The 19,583-nt window shown below is 40.6% G+C and overlaps 1 protein-coding gene across 1 annotated transcript in view; it reads left to right on the forward strand.

Moving 5' to 3' along the window:
* The window catches only part of MALRD1 (MAM and LDL receptor class A domain containing 1), a 532,671-nt gene that overhangs the window by 244,983 nt on the left and 268,105 nt on the right, over window positions 1-19,583 (forward strand). The window contains exons 26-27 of the mRNA XM_074985504.1: window positions 2,390-2,637; window positions 11,445-11,736. Of these exons, the coding sequence (XP_074841605.1) occupies window positions 2,390-2,637; window positions 11,445-11,736 (540 nt within the window). The remainder of the gene's footprint in view (window positions 1-2,389; window positions 2,638-11,444; window positions 11,737-19,583) is intronic.

Here is a 19,583-nt window from a genome sequence, read left to right on the forward strand (position 1 = left end):
TAATTCCAGTTCTGCCATCCTTTTTCCCCCGTTAATACGCTAGCAAATCTCAGTCTGAAATTTCAATGTAAAACAGTACCCATATCAATTTCACAAATTAATTGTTAGGAGCCAGGTTACACCTAGTCCTATTGTGGGCTGGGTGGAGTGGGTGGAATAAAGTCCCTCCCTCTCTGAAGCACCACCTGCATTTGAATTCAGGGTCCAGAGAGTAGAGCTGGGCTTGGAGCCTGGTATCTGCCCCTCACAACATGAAACGTATAGGTGGAAAGCCTCAAGAAGTAGGTAGAATCTTGGCTATAGGTTTTCTGTATAAACATGGAGTTTTGGGAAGAGAAGAGTCTGCTAAAGAGGAACCTTATTGGTCAGATTTTTAAAGTAGTTTTGTGAAAAGGAATGTGTCAGTAAAATCTTCAGCTGTAATCTGAGTTTATTAGTTTTCTACCCCATTTTTCCTGGCAGAATGACCCCTTTAAAATTTCTTCATTCAATAAATATCACAAAATCCCCAAAGCTTTGATTTACATTGACATGTTGACAAAACAAACATCATAGAGCATCAGTTTGCCAACTGCAATTCTCCAAAGCAGCTTAGTCATTAATGTTGCCAACTAACACTATACTTCAGAATTAACTTTTCATTTCCCCAGCTGCATCATTGAAATTTTACTTTTTCAAAAACTCTCAAACCAGACAGAGACATAACTAACTTAGAAACAGTTCAGCTTTTGCTCTATTTAATTACCTCTTTTGATACAGCTGTTTCATTCAGGTCATGTGGCCAACATAATTTTGATTGCATGTCTAATGTTTCTAATACAAAATAGTTTTATATCTTAATTAACTGTTGTCCAATTGATTAACTTGATAATTCACCAGCTGCCATTACTCTGGAAGCCATACGTTAGCTTTGCTTTACACCTCTTGGTTCAGAGTTCATGGTAAAACACAGAAGTGATTTTACATATAATATGTGCAGCATTCACTGGTATATTAGATATCAGTATAGTTTCAGGTCCTGATTTAGAAAAAAAAACCATGCTTTTATATGAAAGGAGCTTGAACATGTGAATAAGTGCTTTACTAAAGAGAGATGGAATTAGCAAGCATGGGAATCTTAAAACTCATCATTAAATGAACACAGGACGGAAGTTGAGGCTGTAGTAGCCTTGTGAATTTTGCTGGCCAGTTACACATAACTCAAAGTTGTTATTGTGTTTTGAATGACTATTTGCTTGTCTTTTTAGCACACCATAGGCTTTTTGGTATTATTCAAATCTACACTGTATTCACAAACAAAATTGTCAGGAAAGTAAACAAATTTTGATCGGATTTTCAGTAATAATCTTTGCGTTTTCCTTACTTCTTTTGAACAGACAAATACATTTCCAGAAAAGAAAGGCTTTAGCAACAAAGCTCAGGTTTGGGTCTCATCATTCGCAAACTTTGGCTGTGTGTGTGTGGGGGGCATTATTTGTGTTGTTTACTTCAAGCTAATCATTAGGACTTTGAAAATTGTAGGCCTTTCTCCTAAGACTTCTAAAATAGATGCTGCTTAAATACAGCTACCTTTTAGATATTGAACTTTATCAGACCTCTGAAGGGGCTAAGGCTTTTTTTGTACTTAAGCAGAAGGCTTCTGTATGTTTCTTATTTTGTCAAACCAAATAACCCATCCCAATTTAAGAGTTTAACTTCCAAGTACGTTTCCTTCCCGGCAATAACAGGAGTTATTTGAGGCTGGATCCAAAGTGCATGCAAGACAGTGAGAAGACACCCATTAACTTTAGTGAGCTTTGATTTAGGTTCGTAATTATCAGCGAATTTTCAGAAATGTAGATAACATAGAAAGGCAGTTCTTAGAATGTTGTAATTCTGTCAACATTAATTTATATGAACAGCTGACTTGAAATGTTGACCAATTTGGCACTTCAGAAAATAAATCTAAGTACTTGAAACTTGTACAACAACTGCACTGAAAATATAAAATATGCTTTAGACACACAAATATAATAGGACTTTGTCAGCTTTATGTATAGACATAAAATAATGCTCAATTATAAGCATCTCTATTTGCATACTGCCCATTAAACTGTATGTTAATTCTGATTGAGAGCAAATGGTTAAAGGAAATAAGCTAGAATTAAAGCATTAAAATAATCAGAAATCCTTTAAAATGATCTTATTGTCACCAGTTGTTTTATGATAGTAAACCTTAACCAACCACCTATCTGTTAAAAAAGACTTATTTATAAAATAAGTCCATGTTTCTGTTTTCATTTGTGAGGATGTAGGTAAATCACTTGTTTGTCTATTTGGTTATAAACTGGTTAATTCAACCTACCTTTATTTTTGCATGGCCTATTTTACAATCTTTTTTTTTTTTCAGGTATGTCTTTGGGTCACTGCAATTTTGAATTTGATCTTTGTGCCTGGGAGCAAGATCTGAATGATGACTTTGATTGGAATCTCAGAACTGGCAGCAACATGAAATCTGGCACTGGCCCAGCTGTTGACCATACCTTGCAAGGGCCATCTGGTCATTACATCTTCATAAAGAGCTTATTTCCTCAGTTGCCACAGCAGAAAGCCAGGATTTTCAGTCCCAAGATAAGCAGAAGGAGCAAAAACTGCAAGGTATGTCAAGACATAATATTGGGAGGTATGAGCTTGATTTGTAGACTACTACAAAGTAATAATCACTAATGTGATAGATTATCACTGACCTGTTTCTTAAAGAAGATGTATGTTCCAAAAGCGTTATGGTTCTGACCCCATGTTGATCTGGAAACCAATTACCACATAAAAATTTTATTGCTCATGGTGGAGAAGATTAAAGAAGAATGACTTAATGAATTAAGTACAGGTTGAACCTCTCTAATCTGGAACTGTCTCATCTGACAACATCCATAATCTGACATGATTTTAGCCACCAGGACAACCACTTATCATGAGTGTGACCAAATTTCCCACAGTCACATCAAGTTTGTTTATGGCCACCAGTCCTGGCTATCAGTGTTCTGTGCATTATTTGTCTGTAATTTACCCCTAAATGTCTTCTAAGAGCCCAGTAAGCAGTGGAATGCTGTTAGATAATGTTCATAGAATCATAGGGGCTGGAAAGGACCTCAGGAGGTCATCTAGTCCAGCCTCCTGCTTCAAGCAGGATCAACCCCAACTAAATCAGCTCAGCCAGGACCTTGTCAAGCCAGGACTTAAAAACCTTGAGGAATGGAGAACCCACCACCTCTCTAGGCAACACATTCCAATGTTTCAGCACCCTCCTGGTGAAGTAGTTTTGACCTCCCATCTTCCTGCAAATTCTCTCATCCTGCACTGGTCAGGTCCCAAGGATGACAGACTATACAGATTTCAACCTGTACTCTGGGAAATTTGTATCAAAGGGCTAGCTGTATTAGTCAGTATCTGCAAAAACAATAAATCCTGTGGCACCACATAAACTAACAGATATTTTGAAGCATAAGCTTTTGTGGGCAAAGACCTGTTTCATCATATGCATCTCACAAAGTGGGTCTTTGCCCACGAAAGCATATGCTCTAAAATGTTAGTCTATAAGGTACCACAGGATTTCTCTTTGTTTCTGGGAGACTTGGAAGTAGCCATTAGTGAAGCAAATGTTGTCTATAACTCAGAAGTTTGAGCATTGGCCTGCTAAACCCAGGGTTGTGAACTCAACCCTTGAGGGTGCCATTTAGGGATCTGGGGCAAATAGATTAAAAAAAAATCTGTCAGGGATCGTGATATGTCCTTCTGTGAGTGCAGGTGACTGGACTTGACCTCTGAAGGTTCATTCCAGTTCTGTGAAATAGGTATATCTCCATATACAGTGAGTTGCATAGAAAAAGATTATGTCACAAGAGCACTGAAAGATGTGACTATATCTGCTTTGTGCTTTAATGGAGAAATTGGCTAAAGAGGTACAGTAACAACTGGATACATGGGAGTGTAACTGCAAATGGAAAAATACATGATAGCAAGGTTCTTCTTGCTGATCTATCAGAAAATAGGGAAGAGTAACGTTCACTGAAGTGCTACAGCGCATTCTTGTCATTGGTTCTGAAGAGAGGTTGTAACCCATGTAGCACAATGGATTGAAAGGCTGTCTAATTTCAATGCATCCTATGTTTTCCTTGATGCTAAACTGCTGTTTTGTATGTATTTCTTAACCAGGGGCTTAAAACAGATATGTTTGGGGCTCTTGAAATCACAGTACATCTGAAAGGGATTTGTGGAATTTTGAGGAGAAATGTTTTATAGTGTTACTAGAAGATTTAGATGGCATTGCTCCAGTCCTTAACTCACTTGAGTTTTGTTTTTTGTTTTGGGGTGTTTTTTTTTTAAATAAAATGAAAATGTATGTGCTTCATCTAAATCATTGCTCTGGAGTGGGTCCGGGGAAAGAGGGGTTCAGTGTTCAGTCCGCCACAAGGTGAGAGGACTACCCCAGCAGAGACTATCCCTCTCTCACCATCGCATATTGGGGCCCAGTCAGAAGCACCTGTCCATGACCGCTGATGCTCCAGCAGGCACAGCCGAGGGAGGAGTGCATGTCCCCGGCTGGGACAGGTCCAGGTTTGTCTGTCCTGCTGCACTCCCAGCCAGAGTGAGGAATGCAGTAAACTGTACACTTTCCCCTTGCTCCCTGACAAAGGGAAACAGCCAGAAATGTTCCTGTATGAAATGAAGTGGGGGAAGTTCCCCCGCTGAAAGGCACATTGGGGGGCAGGAGGCATGGGCAGTCCCAGATGGGGGGACACCTCCCAGGAGCCCCTTTCACCTACCTGGTGAGTCTGTCTCTTTTCAGTATGGTTTTATAAGAAACAATCCCATTCGGGCACATCCCATTTTCCTGGTACAACCAAACCTTTTCCTTGCTTTAGAGTATGATCAGGAAAAGCTGTGTACCAGATCTGATGGTCCTAGCTCTTACCATTTAGGAGGTGTTCTTGAACCATCAGATGCACAGACAGACATACTTTCTCAAACATATAGTAGATTTACTCTATTTAAATACTTTAATTTTCCACTCATAAATTCCTGTTTACCGCAATTCATAAGGTTTTACAGTGTGCAGATAAATGGGGTTGACATGACTGATTAACATATTCCATTAAAAGAAAGCTATTAAAGCATTCTAGCTAACAGGATTGATAATGAAAGCTTACCACACCCACTTACTTATTTAAATAATAAAGTCTACACTTTAATAAAATAATTGTATTTTGTATATTCCATGTATTTTCACTAGAAGAAATAAGTTTGTTTAACAGTCTTTCCTTCCTCCTCCTGTGCTTAACTCCTACCTTCCCTTATGCACATAGGCTTATATGCATGAATATGCAGAACCAGGAAAGGGTTTCAAACCACAGAGGGTGATGCAGCAGAAGGCTTAGAAAAAATAGAGGAGATTAAGTGGTTAATTTGGGATTTTGGCTTGCATAAAGACAGTGAAATATAGATAAAAGGAGAAGTGAACAGAGCTAGGAGAATTCTAGGTTGTTCATCAACATGAAAGCTGGGGGAGGAATCTAGTGAATCTTGAGTTTAAAAATGAGCCTTTGGGAAATATATTTTCAATTCATACAAGCAAGATAGCATATATCCTTGTTAGAATGTAAATATCTACCCTGGATACGAGCACAAATGTCAGCTTTTTCAGTTTATCCATTCACTTGTACTTCTCTGGACTTCTTTGCTGTTCCGATCGCAGAATAACCACTCCTCTTCCCATCTCCTTGAAATAGCTACCCCACTAATTATGTGGCTGCAATTCTTAATTCCTCATACAGGAACTTGATCTCTAATCCCTTGACTGAAAGACAATACCGGTGCCTGTCTATTATCACAAATGTTATTGTTTTATTGCATTTTAACCTGTGAAAAGGAAAGTTTCATGTTTTTTATATTAGAAGTTTGAGTTAATAAAGAAACTGAACATCACAGAAAGATAAGTGTCAGAAATCTTCTTGATGTTGACAAATTTAAATTTGATTTTTCAAGAGCCTTTGATTTGAGCTGATTCTAAGATCCTCTGAGTGTACAGGTGCAGAGCTGCTATTTGGAACTCTGGCAGTCTGATCTGAACACATTTCCATATAGATTTACCAAAGTTTCAAATGAGACCTCAGCTCAATCTTTAACCCTTTACCAGAGAGGTCATATAAAAAAGAGCAAGTGTAGTAAGTCATCTAGGCAAGGTGCTGATGATGATACTGATGGAGAGATTAAGATCACAGATAGAACATCTAGTAGATGAGCAAGCGAGGCTCGAGAAAGATAGGAGAACCATACAGCAGATATTGGCACTAAGATTGATAGCAGAGAAAGCTCAATGAAAGAACAAGAACATCTGCACTTGCTTCATTGATTTTCAGAAGACATTTGACAGTATAAATCAGCAAGTGACGGGAGGGGTTGGAGTCGTATGGAGCCAATGGCAGACTGATACAATTGTTGAAGGATATCAGTGACAATGCAGAGGCACTAGTGAGAATGTGTAGAGAGTTGGGAAGCTGGTTTAGAATGAGTAGAGGTATGAGACAAGGAGATCTGATATCACCGAGTATCTTCATCACATATCTGGAGAGAGTGATGGACAAGATCAAGGAAGAGGTAGAAGGGATATCTGTGCATGGGATAAGAATTAACAACTTAAGTTTTGCAGAAGATATAGATATAATTGAGGAAGATGAGGAGAAGCTAGCAAGGATGGCGTAGGTGCTAAATGAGGAAGGGAAGCAGTACAGATTGATTTATGAACATCAATAAAACAAAAACAATGGTATTTGGAGATAAGGTGTTTGGCTAAGCAGCAGTACAGCGGAAAGGGACTTCAGGATTATGGTGGATGAAAGGTTGGATATGAGTAAACACTGCCCTTGTAGGTAAGAAGGCTAATGGCATATTGGGGTACATTAGAAGGAGCATTTTGAGCAGATCTAAAGAAGTTGTTGTTCCCCTCTATTCGACACTGGTGAGGCCACATCTGGAATATTGTGTCCAGTTCTGCCCCCCACCCCCTAATATAGAAAGGGCGTGGATGTGCTGGAGTATATTCAGTGGAGGGCAACAAAAATGATTAAGGGGCTGGAGCACATGACCTGTGAGAAGAGGCTGAGGGATTTGGGCTTATTTAGTTTACAGAAGAGAAGACTTTGGGGTGATTTAATAGCAGCCTTCAACTTTCTGAAGGGGAGCTCTAAAGAGGATGGAGAGAAACTGTTCTCAGTGGTGACAGATGGCAGAACAAGGAGCCATGGTCTGAAGTTACAGAAGGAGAGGAGTAGGTTGGATATTAGGAAAAACTACTTCATCAGGAGAGTGGTGAAGCACTGGAATGTGTTATCTAGAGAGGTGGTGGATTCTTCATCCCTAGAAGTTTTTAAGTCCCAGCTTTACAAAGTCCTGGATGGGATGACTTATTTGGGGTTGATCCTGCTTGAAGCAGGGGGCTGGACTCGATGACCTCCTGAGCTCCCTTCCAGCCCTATGATTCTATGATATACAAATGGGAAGGAAGATCATTGTGCCTGGGATTGAACTAGAGAACATAGAGAAGTTCACATATCTGGGGAGCAACATAACATATGATCTAGACTGTAAGAAGGAAATAGTGACTTGAGTAGCAGAAGCAAGAGCAAGTTTGAAGGCAATGGATAAGATCTGGAGAAGCAAAGTGACTAGCTTAGGAATGAAGCTGAGTGTCTTGAAAACGTGTATTCATCAGCAAGTTGTACAGATATGAGACATGGATGATAACAAAAGATTCAAAGCGAAGAATATGACTGTTCAAAAGGAGTAGTTATAGAAAGATCCCGAGGAAAAAGATGGATGCAGAAGGTCACCAATGAGGAATTATATTGGAAGATATACCCAAAAGAGTACCTACTGCAGAAGATTATACAACACAAGCTACAGCTATTTGGGCATATTTGCAGAATGAACAAAGAATGAAAAACCAAGAGCCTGGTAGTCGGCATAATGGATGGTTCGAATAGGAGAGGCAGACCCCACAGAGAATGGGCAGATGATGTAGTAGATTGGTGCGGAGCTAGTTTACAGAAACTAAGCCACTCCACACTGGACAGGGAAAGATGGAAGGAAATAGAGAGAGAGGCATCAGATACCAACAGGTGCTGAGCCCATGGCTGTTGATGATGGTGAGGAGGATGAAGTGTAATAATGATTTAAAGTTTTAACTTCTAACTGTTTTAGTTGGATTGGTATTTTTCAGATTATTTGATTTCATAGAATCATAGAATACTTGAACTGGCAAGAAACTTTAAAGGTCATCAATTCCAGTCTCCTGCACTCATGGCAGAACAAGTCACCATCTAGACCATCCCTGCCAGATGTTTGTCTAATCTGCTCTTTAAAATCTCTAATGATGATGATTCCACAACCTCCCTAGGCAATTTATTCCAGTGTTTAACCACCCTGACAGTTAGGAATTTTTTCCTAATGTCAAACCTAAACCTCCCTTGCTTCCATTTAAGCCCATTGCTTCTTTTGTTTCACTTTCTCTATTTTTAGTCAAATCTCAAGCCCATATAGATAAGAAATTCAGGAAGGCTCTGTCCACACTAGCAAGATCTTTCAAAATATGTTTCGAAAGAAGCAGTGTCCTTTGAAAGAACTTATGGAGCATCTGCACAAAAAAAAATTTGAAAGTAAATCAAAAGAATGTGCTGCTCCTTTCGAAATCACTCTTCCTTTCCCGTTTCAGGAAGACCACGCCCTTTCTAAAGCTTCTTTTAAAGAAAATGTGTTTAGATGCTCTTCAGGGCCCTTCTTTCAAAAGAACAGCCTTCATTTTCAATCCCTGGCCTGTTCTTTCAAAAGAGAATGGGGCTATGTGGATGCTCTCTTTCTAAAGAGCAGATCATTTTTTGATCCACTTTTTTGTGTGTGAATGCACTCTATTGAAAGAAGCTCTTTTGGAAGAGATCTTCCAGAAGAGCTTCTTTCAAAAGATCTCTGTAATGCAAACATAGCTGAAATGTTTAATGATAAAATCTGATAATTTTTATTAAAAAAATATGACTTGCAAATCAGCTTGTCAATAGAGAGAAAAATAAAGCAACTTTAACTCACACATCTACTGGTTGTGGTTCACGGTCCTAAGTAGTGGCACCTAGACTACCTAGAGAGACAGAGCAAGAGCGCGAGAGAGAGTCTCGTCTACAGCCTTAGCTAAACTCCAGAGGTCCTAGAAGGTTGAAGACCAGCCAAAGTCAGCCTCAGACCTGGGACCTCTGGAGCTGAGCGCATCCTCCTCTACAGGTTCAGCTGAAATCCTGCTGCCTCTTAGCTAAGGCTGTAGAGATGATGCATTCTTTCTCTTTGTTAAGTGGTCTAGGTGCCACAACATGGGACAGTGAACCACACCCAGTAGATGCATGGGTTACATAACCATTAAACATTTAATTTGGAAATTCTGGGCCATGAATTTATGTTTTCAATGTCTATTTCCCAATAGCCTTTTAAAAAGGTATATGAAAAGAAAGTCTTCCCCCAAAAATCTGAAAATTTCTGTCTAAATCCTCTTTCTTATTATGCTCTCAGAATTGTAGTCCCACTCCTTTGAACCTCTATGTGTGAACAATAAAATATGCTTTGAAGAAACACAGAATAACTAATGATGAAAAGTCCATTTCATGAATATTGATTTATACTGTATCTTAAGTGCCAGAAGAATGGAAGAAATTCACAGCGAGCAAAAATTAGCTTTTTCATGTAAAAATATATTTATCAAATATGTAGAATTGCTTTACATCTTTGGCGAGAAATTATTTTCCTGTTCTGAAATAGTCAAAGCCAGATTTATGGCATTTTTCAAGCATTTTGAACATCTCTTCAGTTTGTGAAGTTTTCTTTTTAAACTAGTTTTCAACAGAACTTGGGTTGAATCATACAGGCATGCACACATCGCTGGCTTGTTTGTAAGCTGTAGACAACTGATTTTGATTTTCAGAAGTGCTAATGAGCATCAGTGATTTAGATGTACAGTAGACGTGAAACAGAATAAAGACTATATTGACATAATGGTGGTAAAATCTTGTGTTTCTCAGAGTACATTGAGTGCCTGCTGAGATCAGGAGAGTTTTTTCCTTTAGCTCCATATGTAATAGGGTGTAACTAGGGATACCATCTTCAGTTGATGCCACCATCAGAAGCAGATTCCAATCTCTGTTTGCCAGTATAGTATAAGTCTTATGTTCCCTAAACCTTCCTGTTTCAAGACCTAGGACTGCACCAGGTACATACATTTTCTTATTTCTGAGAATGAGCATGAATCTAAATTCCTTGGGCTCAGTTCAGAGGTGACTTGAAATATATATTTTTGAGCCATACATACAGTCCAATTAAAGTCAATAGTAAAAATCTCATTGACTTCAGTGCATCCCCATTTCAACCACAGCAGATATGAAGCCCCTAATCATAAAGGAGGACATAATGCAAAAGGGCAAAAACAGTGTAGCTAAAAAGGCAAGGTATATTGAACCTAAAACAGAGTCCTTCAAAAAGTGGAAGGACAAAGAAAGGAAAATAACTTTATGGCAGCTATAAAATGGAGTCTGTTGTTAAAATCAGTTGCTCTAGAAGAGAACTGAAGTATAGTAAGAGTTAAGTCCACATATTACCAAGTGCCAGGGTAATCCCATACATTACAGATTGGCAAATTTTACCAGAAATTAGTTAAAAATATGGAACTCAATTGACAATTTTCAAGATGTTTTTGATACATCCAAAAGTTATCATGGAGTGAGAGGTAATGTTCTGTCATGGACAAGAATCTGGTTGAAAGAGAATAAAGTACAAGACTTTCTCTGCTATTATCGTAAGTGACAACTATAATTATGTTCAATATTCTGTTTTACTATCTTTTCACTTATGAGTCCTTTTGTTTTCCCTACTGCATCTTTATAGAGGCTCACTGTAAAGCAACCATCCTTGGTGAGGAGAGAGGTCTGTGCAGGTGAAGCACTTCAGAGTCCATCAACAACATCATAGGTAGCCTGAGAAGAGTCACACTTGAGTCATTCAAGATACTCCCCATACAGTGAAGGACATTGTTTATGCATTGCTCCCTGTCTCTGCTTTGTCATCAGTTTTCACGCTTACATCAATGTGAAATTTGCTCAGAAATCATCTATCAGCATTAAACAGCTCTCTGAGCACTGAAATGTTGGTTTCCAAAATAGTTTTCATTAGTATACTGAAGAATAGTTCTATGGATTACTTCTGATGAGATTTTTTTTCCTTCTGTTTAATTAAAACACTGGATCAGGAACGATTCAGCAGTTTTGAATCTCTTCTGAGAATGGAGGATGCTTCTGTTGTTAAAATTTGGCATAATTGTAATGACAGAGTATTCTTAATGTTCCCTACTGGGCATTTAATGCTGTTACTCTTGGTTGCAGATATTATTTCATTACCATATGTATGGAGTCAACACTGGATCATTAAGCATCTATCAGGTGACAGCATCAAACCAAGAAAAAGTCCTCCTCAACCTAACTGGAAATCAGGGAAACTTCTGGCAGAGAAAACTATTGCTCCTGGATGCAGATGAGGACTTTCAAATCACCTTTGAAGGGCATGTTGGGAAAGGTTACAAAGGTGACATGGCACTTGATGACATCACATTCACCAAGGAATGTTTGCCTTCCCCTGATGCCTTCTCAGGAGAACCCACAGTACTACCTCCAACAGGTATGTTCATATTATGTAGACTGAAGAATTTCACAGCATCAAATTCTGGAAAGAAGAGTAAACACCCTACTTTGATTTTTCTGTTGGGGCTTTTTTTAGTGGACAGAAGGGAATGTAATATGGAGCAGCTTTTTGTTATGTTGACCAAAGTATTCCATAAAAGTGCTATTTGGAAAAGTGAGTCACTTCTGAATATGCAGGACATGTTCATCTTGAGGAGGACAAGCTAACAGAAATGCCAGCATTTAGGTCAATAGGGCTATTCACTTGTAAAATTAAGTGTGAAGGGACTTAGGCTATGCTTACACTACCAGGAAAATTCAATTTATTAAATTTGATTTTGTAACTCTGGGTTTTATAAGTTCAATTTTGCGTATCCTCGCTTCCCAAAAGAGTCCACACAAAGTCAAGTTAGTGCTGCCACACCAAATGGCCAAACATTGACTGTTGCAGCAGTGCATTATGGGAACCTATCCCACAGTTCCCTCTGCCTTGCATTCTGCATCCTCCCCCTGAGCCCTGCTACACCCCTGCTGCCAGCAGTGCTCACCCTGATGTCTGGTTACCAGGTCCCTACAGCTTTGGGGAGATGAGAAACTGACCAGCGCTGCTGTGCTTGGCTCACCAGAGTCAGGTGCCAGGTGCAGCAGTGCTGGTCAGTTTCCTGGCTACCACGAGTGGCAGGGAGCTGGCAGTCAGGTTGCAGCAGCATCACTCAGCCTCTGCAGCCTAATGAATTCAATTCAAAGACATGGTGCTTCCACACTGGCCTTCATTAGAACTGTTAAATTCTAATGTGATGCTACACCTAGCCGGTTTCAATGATATTGTATCAATATTAGTGCTCCCAAAATTGAGCTAATGGAATTTACAGTGAAGACAGTCACTTGGTACAATCAAGCTAACTGCCTTAAATTAAAATTTTACTAGTAGTGTAGATGTAGCCTAAGAGAGCAAGGGGCTTGCTTCCCTAGAGCCCATATGTCAGAATCCCAATGGGTAATACAGGCACTCCTCCCTGCTAACACCTCCCTGAATGCACAAGGTACTTGAGAGATAAGAGATAGAGCTCAAAACAAGCAAACAAACAAGTAAACCCACCCCCTCCACACTTAACAGAGGAACTGTTCCAAGGGTGGCAGAGTTGCTATTCCAGTATGTGCTGCCACTGTAATTAGCATGGTACCAAACAACACTCAGCTTCCAGCCTGAGCTAAAATTTAAGTCACAAACTAACCCTTAATTTCCATCATTTTTTACTTTGAGCAACTCATAGCTCAGAGTCAGGAAAAACTCAGCATCATTGTTAGACTGCTTTTGGCATCTAAGCTGTCAGATGCAATCTATGAATATGCAACTCCCATTGAAATCATTGGGATTTCTGCCATGGTTTGAGGGCAGTAATGGACTCTTCAGATTTTGTATCTTTTGAAGGGAAGCCATTTATAATGGGTTTCCAGTGAATTGGAAGCATGTTATTTTCCTACATCTGTTTTCAGAAAGCCTTGTTGAGACAATGGATTGGGATACAATAAGCTGTAATTTTTATTTTATTGATTTTTGTTTCCCATTTGTTCTTTCCATAAGCATAGTATTTATCATCAAATTACATAACTACTTGAAAATTATGACAAACAGTTTAAAACAGTCAAGGCTTGGCTGTGGTAGAAACTCTGAACTTTTCCTATAGAATGATATTTTTCTAAATGGTTGATGGTTTGGATTCACTTTCTGCTTTCTTTTCTTTGGGTTGGGTAAATATCTTTCTTCATAAAAGGCCCTGTGATTCTGATCTTCAGAATAATTGGTGGGCAAAACTCCCTAGATTAAATAAAATGTCAAATATCCTGTCCTGCTAAGACCAGTTCATTTCAATGAAATTTTCATCTGAGTGAGACAGAAGCCTGTAGTCTGAGGTTATTAGCCTAGAATTCTGCCTGAGTCAGAGCAGAGCTTTTCATCCCATATCACTCTGGATTTTTGTTTTTAGATGTTTGTTTGTTTGTTTGTTTGTTTGTTTGTTTTGGGTGGAAACCCCCCTTTTCACAAAGAAAAAACATTTCTGCTACACTGCAAAGCTTGTCATTCTGGAATAACAGGCATTTAACTCAAAATAGTGACTCCACTAATGTAAATGACTTTCACAGACCCTCCCTTTCAATTTCAAAATTAACTCTGTGTATTAAGCAGAGGTAATTAAACTTAATTGGCATCCAGGGACGCATCCAATCATTGCTCTTATTTTGCAGTTGGGCTTTCTAGTAGAACGCTCAATTTCGGAATGCTCATGCAGTGTGAATGCTCTTTTCAGAAACAACTTTGGATGTGAGAAGGTCGAAATAAGTTATTTCTGAAAAACCTTGACTGAGAGCTTGAACTTGGGTCTCCCGTATCCCAGCCAGCACTCTAACTGGACAGACATAAACAAATGCTTTCTTGCCTCCTGGGTCACAAAGTTCATGTTTCAAGCTAAAAACAGCTGGCAGTTTAGCTTTTGGCAAAAAGTTTTTAAGGCAGCAGAGCTTACAGCCTCTGTGGGCCCATGGGCAAGGTTGGATGACTTCTCCAAGCTCCTGAAAGGGGTGGGGCTGAGGGTGATGCCCTTACTCACTGCTCAGAATGTGAGATGCTCCCCAACCACCAACCCTTAGCATAGACCAGAGCATGTGGTACAGTGCTCCAGCAGTGATTTAAAGGGCCCACGTTCTTGGCCAATCTCACTGCTACTTCAGCTGGGCAGTGCCATAGGCCCTTTGAATCACCAGGCCCAAAGCAATTGCCTCCACCTGGTCAGCAGGCCTAGATCAACACGTGTGGATTTTGTTCCCATATAGAACAAACATGATTTTGGAACCCTCAAATATTGCTGCAGAACATAATTGTCATTCTCCAGTCATTTCTAATTCCTAACCCTCTTACCTGCCCCTTTCCAAAATACATAGGGGCACAAGATAAAGTTCTGCAGTACAGTGAGACAGTTACTCGCATTATCAGTGGTTGAGAATGGTTGCAGTGAGATAGTACTTGAAAATGGGAATAGCAAAATGAGAATTGATGTTTACTGTTAATTCATAATGTTTCATTGAAATCGTAGGACACTGAGGCCACATTAACAACAAATTAATTGGAACAAAAGATGAAAAATGTTGGTTTTTGTTAAACTTTATTAGATTATTATTAATAATTCAGGAAGGTCTCTGTTCCTCTTCTGAAGGTATTATACTGTTCACCGAGTCATTTTGACAATTGCAAATATCATGTGGACACAATTCCTGTCCCTTTTTCTAGCTCCATAGGCTAAGAAAGAGCTGGTCAAATTTCAATAACATTTTTGATTTTGCTATTAATTTTTCATTGAAATTTTGGTTGGCTGAGTAAACAAATAGCTCAGTGGTTATCAGTGCATGCAGGTCAGAATCTGGTCCCTGGTGTGCATGGGTTTCAAAATCTATCCTTAATACCTCATCAAATCCTTAATCTGTGCCATTCACTGTCCATACAATCACAGCCCACATTCTGACCATTGTTAACGATAAGATCGATACTTATCATGTAAAATCTTTCCACATTTGTAACACCGCGAAGTGCATTTGCTCAAGTTTCTAATTCTGTACTGTTTGGAGTTTTGAACCCACTGCATTTGCAGTAGGTATGAGTCCCAGTGGCAAAATCTGCAACTTTAAAAGCTTTGTTTTGATAACAAAAGGCTGTTAAAACATTTCTGTCAAACAGCAGTTATTAAAGCCTCAGAAAAAGCTACACCGGACCTATTCCTTTATATACTATGTCCAAGATGCAATGCGTAGAGTTTCAGATGTTCACAGCAATTTCAATGTGATACTATGGGTGCCTGAGGACTCATCATAGCTGACATAATGTTTAGAATCTATGTAAATCCGTTTGCCTTTTCTCACCGACACAATTTCCATTTGTTCTGATCTGGGCTTTAAACTCTGATCTCCAAAGATCCAATGCTAGATCAGTTTTTTGCTGCATTATGTCAACAGACTTCATCTACAGACAAAAGTGTCTTGAAAGAGCAAACCACTCTGTCGACAGAAAGCAGCCAAACTGCGCTGCCCTTTGGCCACAGAACAGCTGAATGGCAGCTCTGCAAACAGGGCTGCCTGGTGAACTGAAAGCCCTCTCTGGCCGCGTCTACACGTGCACGCTACTTCGAAGTAGCGGCGCCAACTTCGAAATAGCGCCTGTCACGGCTACACGTGTTGGGCGCTATTTCGAAGTTGAAATCAACGTTAGGCGGCAAGATGTCGAAGTTGCTAACCCCATGAGGCGATGGGAATAGCGCCCTACTTCGAAGTTGAACGTCGAAGTAGGGCACGTGTAGACGATCCGCGTCCTGCAACATCGAAATAGTGGGGTCCGCCATGGCGGCCATCAGCTGAGGGGTTGAGAGACGCTCTCTCTCCAGCCCCTGCGGGGCTCTATGGTCACCGTGTGCAGCAGCCCTTAGCCCAGGGCTTCTGGCTGCTGCTGCGGCAGCTGGGGATCCATGCTGCATGCACAGGGTCTGCAACCAGATGTCGGCTCTGTGGATCTTGTGTTGTTTAGTGCAACTGTGTCTGGGAGGGGCCCTTTAAGGGAGCAGCTTGCTGTTGAGTCCGCCCTGTGACCCTGTCTGCATCTGTTCCTGGCACCCTTATTTCGATGTGTGCTACTTTGGCGTGTAGACGTTCCCCTTCCAGCGCCTATTTCGATGTGGTGCTGCCCAACGTTGAAGTTGAACGTCGACGTTGCCAGCCCTGGAGGACGTGTAGACGTTATTCATCGAAATAGCTTACTTCGATGTCGCTACGTCGAAATAAGCTATTTCGATGTAGCGTGCACGTGTAGACATAGCCACCGTCAGCAGAAGTGTCTACACTGCATGTCTGTCGACAGAAATCTGTCAACAGAAAGCTTTACAGCTATGTCTATACTAGAAGCATCTGTCAACTGAAGTTTCTGTCGACAGGAAAATTTCAACAGAACCTCTGTCAACAGATTGCATCTACATACAGCTTGCTCTGTCGACAGAGAACTGCCAGAATGCAGTGGATGTTCACAGCAGAAAGTGGAATGGCAGCTTGGCAAAGAGGGCTGCCCGGCAACTGGAAGCCCTCTTTGTCGACAGACGTGTCTATGCTGTACTTCTGTCGACAGTACTCTCCAGTGTAGACACAGCCCAAGAGAAGGGGCTGGAGATAGACTCTATGAAGGGCCAACAGACCCTGATAGGCTCCAGAAGGACTGAGAGACAGGTCACTTTGCCTTTCTTTGTTTTCCTCCCAGTTCTTCTCTCTCAGAAGGGAAAGTGGTAGGGAAAGGAAGGTCCTTTCTTTCTTCTGTTTGACTCAGAGAATCCTTCATGTGCTACAAACCGGCAGGAAGGACAGTGTACATGGGGGCTGAGTGAGTCCCTGTTACCCTCACGTTTCTTTATCCCTGCCACACTTCAGGGACACACACACCTTCACCTAATCCATAGGGCTCAAGTCTTGACCCTCTTAATTTAAACTCCCACACTTTCTAGTTCCTAGGGCTTGGGGCATAATTCCCTGGGGGTATGCAGGATCTTTGCCACTGAAAAAGCCTTACACAGTATATTCTTATTCTCACAGGATTTTTCCTTAAGGTGTTCCTTGTTCCATCCTTCTTCCCTTCCTACTTTTTTCCTTCTTGGACCCCAGTTTAAGTATGGAAACTTGAGTCCTGCTTAGCTATACCTTGACCAATTATTTTAGTATAATTTTACTAACTAATAATAACATACTGTAACAGAATTATCTAACCAATCATAACCCACCACCTTAACCAATTTACACCTAGTAGAATTAATTATATTGCAGATGGGAGCAATTACAAACCAGACAGAGATTATACAGAAAACAGTAGAAAAGTGAAGACAATCATCATAGAGTGGTAACAGCGAGATAGCCGTATTAGTCTTTATTCTGTCAAAAAAATGCTACTGGACTGTTTTTTTGTTATCATAGAGTGGTGATTCCACAACCTCAGCTATTGATAAGGCATTGCTTGCCAGACAAAATGCTATTAACTAAGTTTTCTTTACTCATCTTGAGAAAAGTTTCTTTATCTGGAAACAATGGGTGGCATTAGGATGTGTTTTTTTTTCTTAACACCTTTGTGTGACAATATTGTACTACAATGTAGATGGATTGTGAGTATGTGAGCTGTAGCTTCACAGTTAATGGCTGCACTCTTTAGTCTGGCTTCAGAAGTGCTCGAAGCCTCTCCATATGTCTACAGAGAAAACATATTGATTATACTCTTACATTCCCCATCTATGTCCATACCTGGAGACAGGCTATCACAGATGCAACTTTTAAAAAGGAACAGAGTTATAATTCTTCAACAAGGCACTAGGTTTCCAAGTGTTAAAAATACTCTGTATTTCCTGTTGCTGTTTTTCTTTTTGATAAATACGTAGTAGTAGTTAAAGGTTCAAGAAGAGAGTTTCACAAATCATAAAAAGTAATTTTGAAAGCATTGTCATGGGCTGCTGACTGCCTGCCTGGCCTCATGGCGCTGCTTAGCAACCACTCCAGACTGCCAAGTCACTGAGAGCTGATTAGACTGTTGAGGTTCAAAAACAATAAAGCCTTATTTCAGCACACTGCTTATCCACTGTGTGAATAGTGGTCACTATTGTAGTACCTGCAGCTGTTCACGTTCTACACCAGTAGCCTGGGTAAGAAGCCACAGGAATGATTTGTTTGGACACCAACACTACTTATATATACCTTCCACTGTGGCTTTCTTCAGCATGGGCTGGATTTGAAATATACAGCTTGCCGTGGGTAGGGCAGCACATAGCTGCAGCACTTCTGGAGCAGCCCTGAAAGAAAACGGTGATTAAGAAAGTTGCTATTCTTCCCTGATCTGCCTTTGCTCTGGAGCATTCATACCATTTTCTGGATCAGCTTTCTCCCCACTGTGTGCCTGGACAGCTCACTGACAGACCATCAAGAGAGGTTATGAGGGAGATGAGCAAAGATTCTTCTCATGTTCCATCCCTCTTTGCACACTTGCTCATTTTCTCACAGGGAGACATATTCCCTGTTCTCTGTGCTGTGTTGGGGAGGTCAGTAAGGGTCCCTCCCCAGCACAGTCAAGTAATGGCTGCAGCAAAGGTTGATCTTTTCCAGCAGTTTTGTTGACAGAATCCTGCAGTCTAGACATAGCCAGGTAGAGTTTGCCATAAACAAGACTGAAGATGATGAGAACCTGGACAAGAGTTTTAGCAATGTGGATGTATAGGAAGGGTCACCTTTGCGTTATATTAATTTTGGTGGGATAGTAACAGATCTCAATGACCAAGAGCAGACTCTGCACTAGCAGCCTGTTGTTAAGTTTTTCATGGGCATCATGGGAATGGGTTTTTAGGAGGAAATGGAAGGTGGATAAGGAGGTAGTTTTGTGAATGTTCATGGCAGCGTCTCCCAAGCTTGTGGGTTATCAAGGAGAAAAGCCAAAACATGCTTATCTAAAAATATGACTGACCCCAGGGCCAGTAGAGTGTGACAGATGGGTCCTGATCAGGAAAGATGCAGGGCCAATTCCCAGTAAAAGCCAGTGCCTTAGGTAGAGCAGTGATAGGCAGGCTAAGGGGAGCTAGGGGAAGGCCCAGCCTGAGTCTTGCCAGACTGCTGGCCCCGATGTACAGGTCCAAAAGGTACAAGGAGTCACAGAGGAAGTGGCCCAGGGAGTGAGAGGCCATCAAGGGGGAGAGAAGGAGGGCAGGACAAGGCTGCCACTAAAACGTCCCTGGGTCAGTACTTGGAGTAGTGGTTGGGCCTGAGTCCTTTCCCTCCCTCCTTATAGTG

The sequence above is a fragment of the Carettochelys insculpta genome, chromosome 2 (assembly GCF_033958435.1).
Source record: "Carettochelys insculpta isolate YL-2023 chromosome 2, ASM3395843v1, whole genome shotgun sequence".
Classification (NCBI taxonomy): domain Eukaryota; kingdom Metazoa; phylum Chordata; order Testudines; family Carettochelyidae; genus Carettochelys; species Carettochelys insculpta.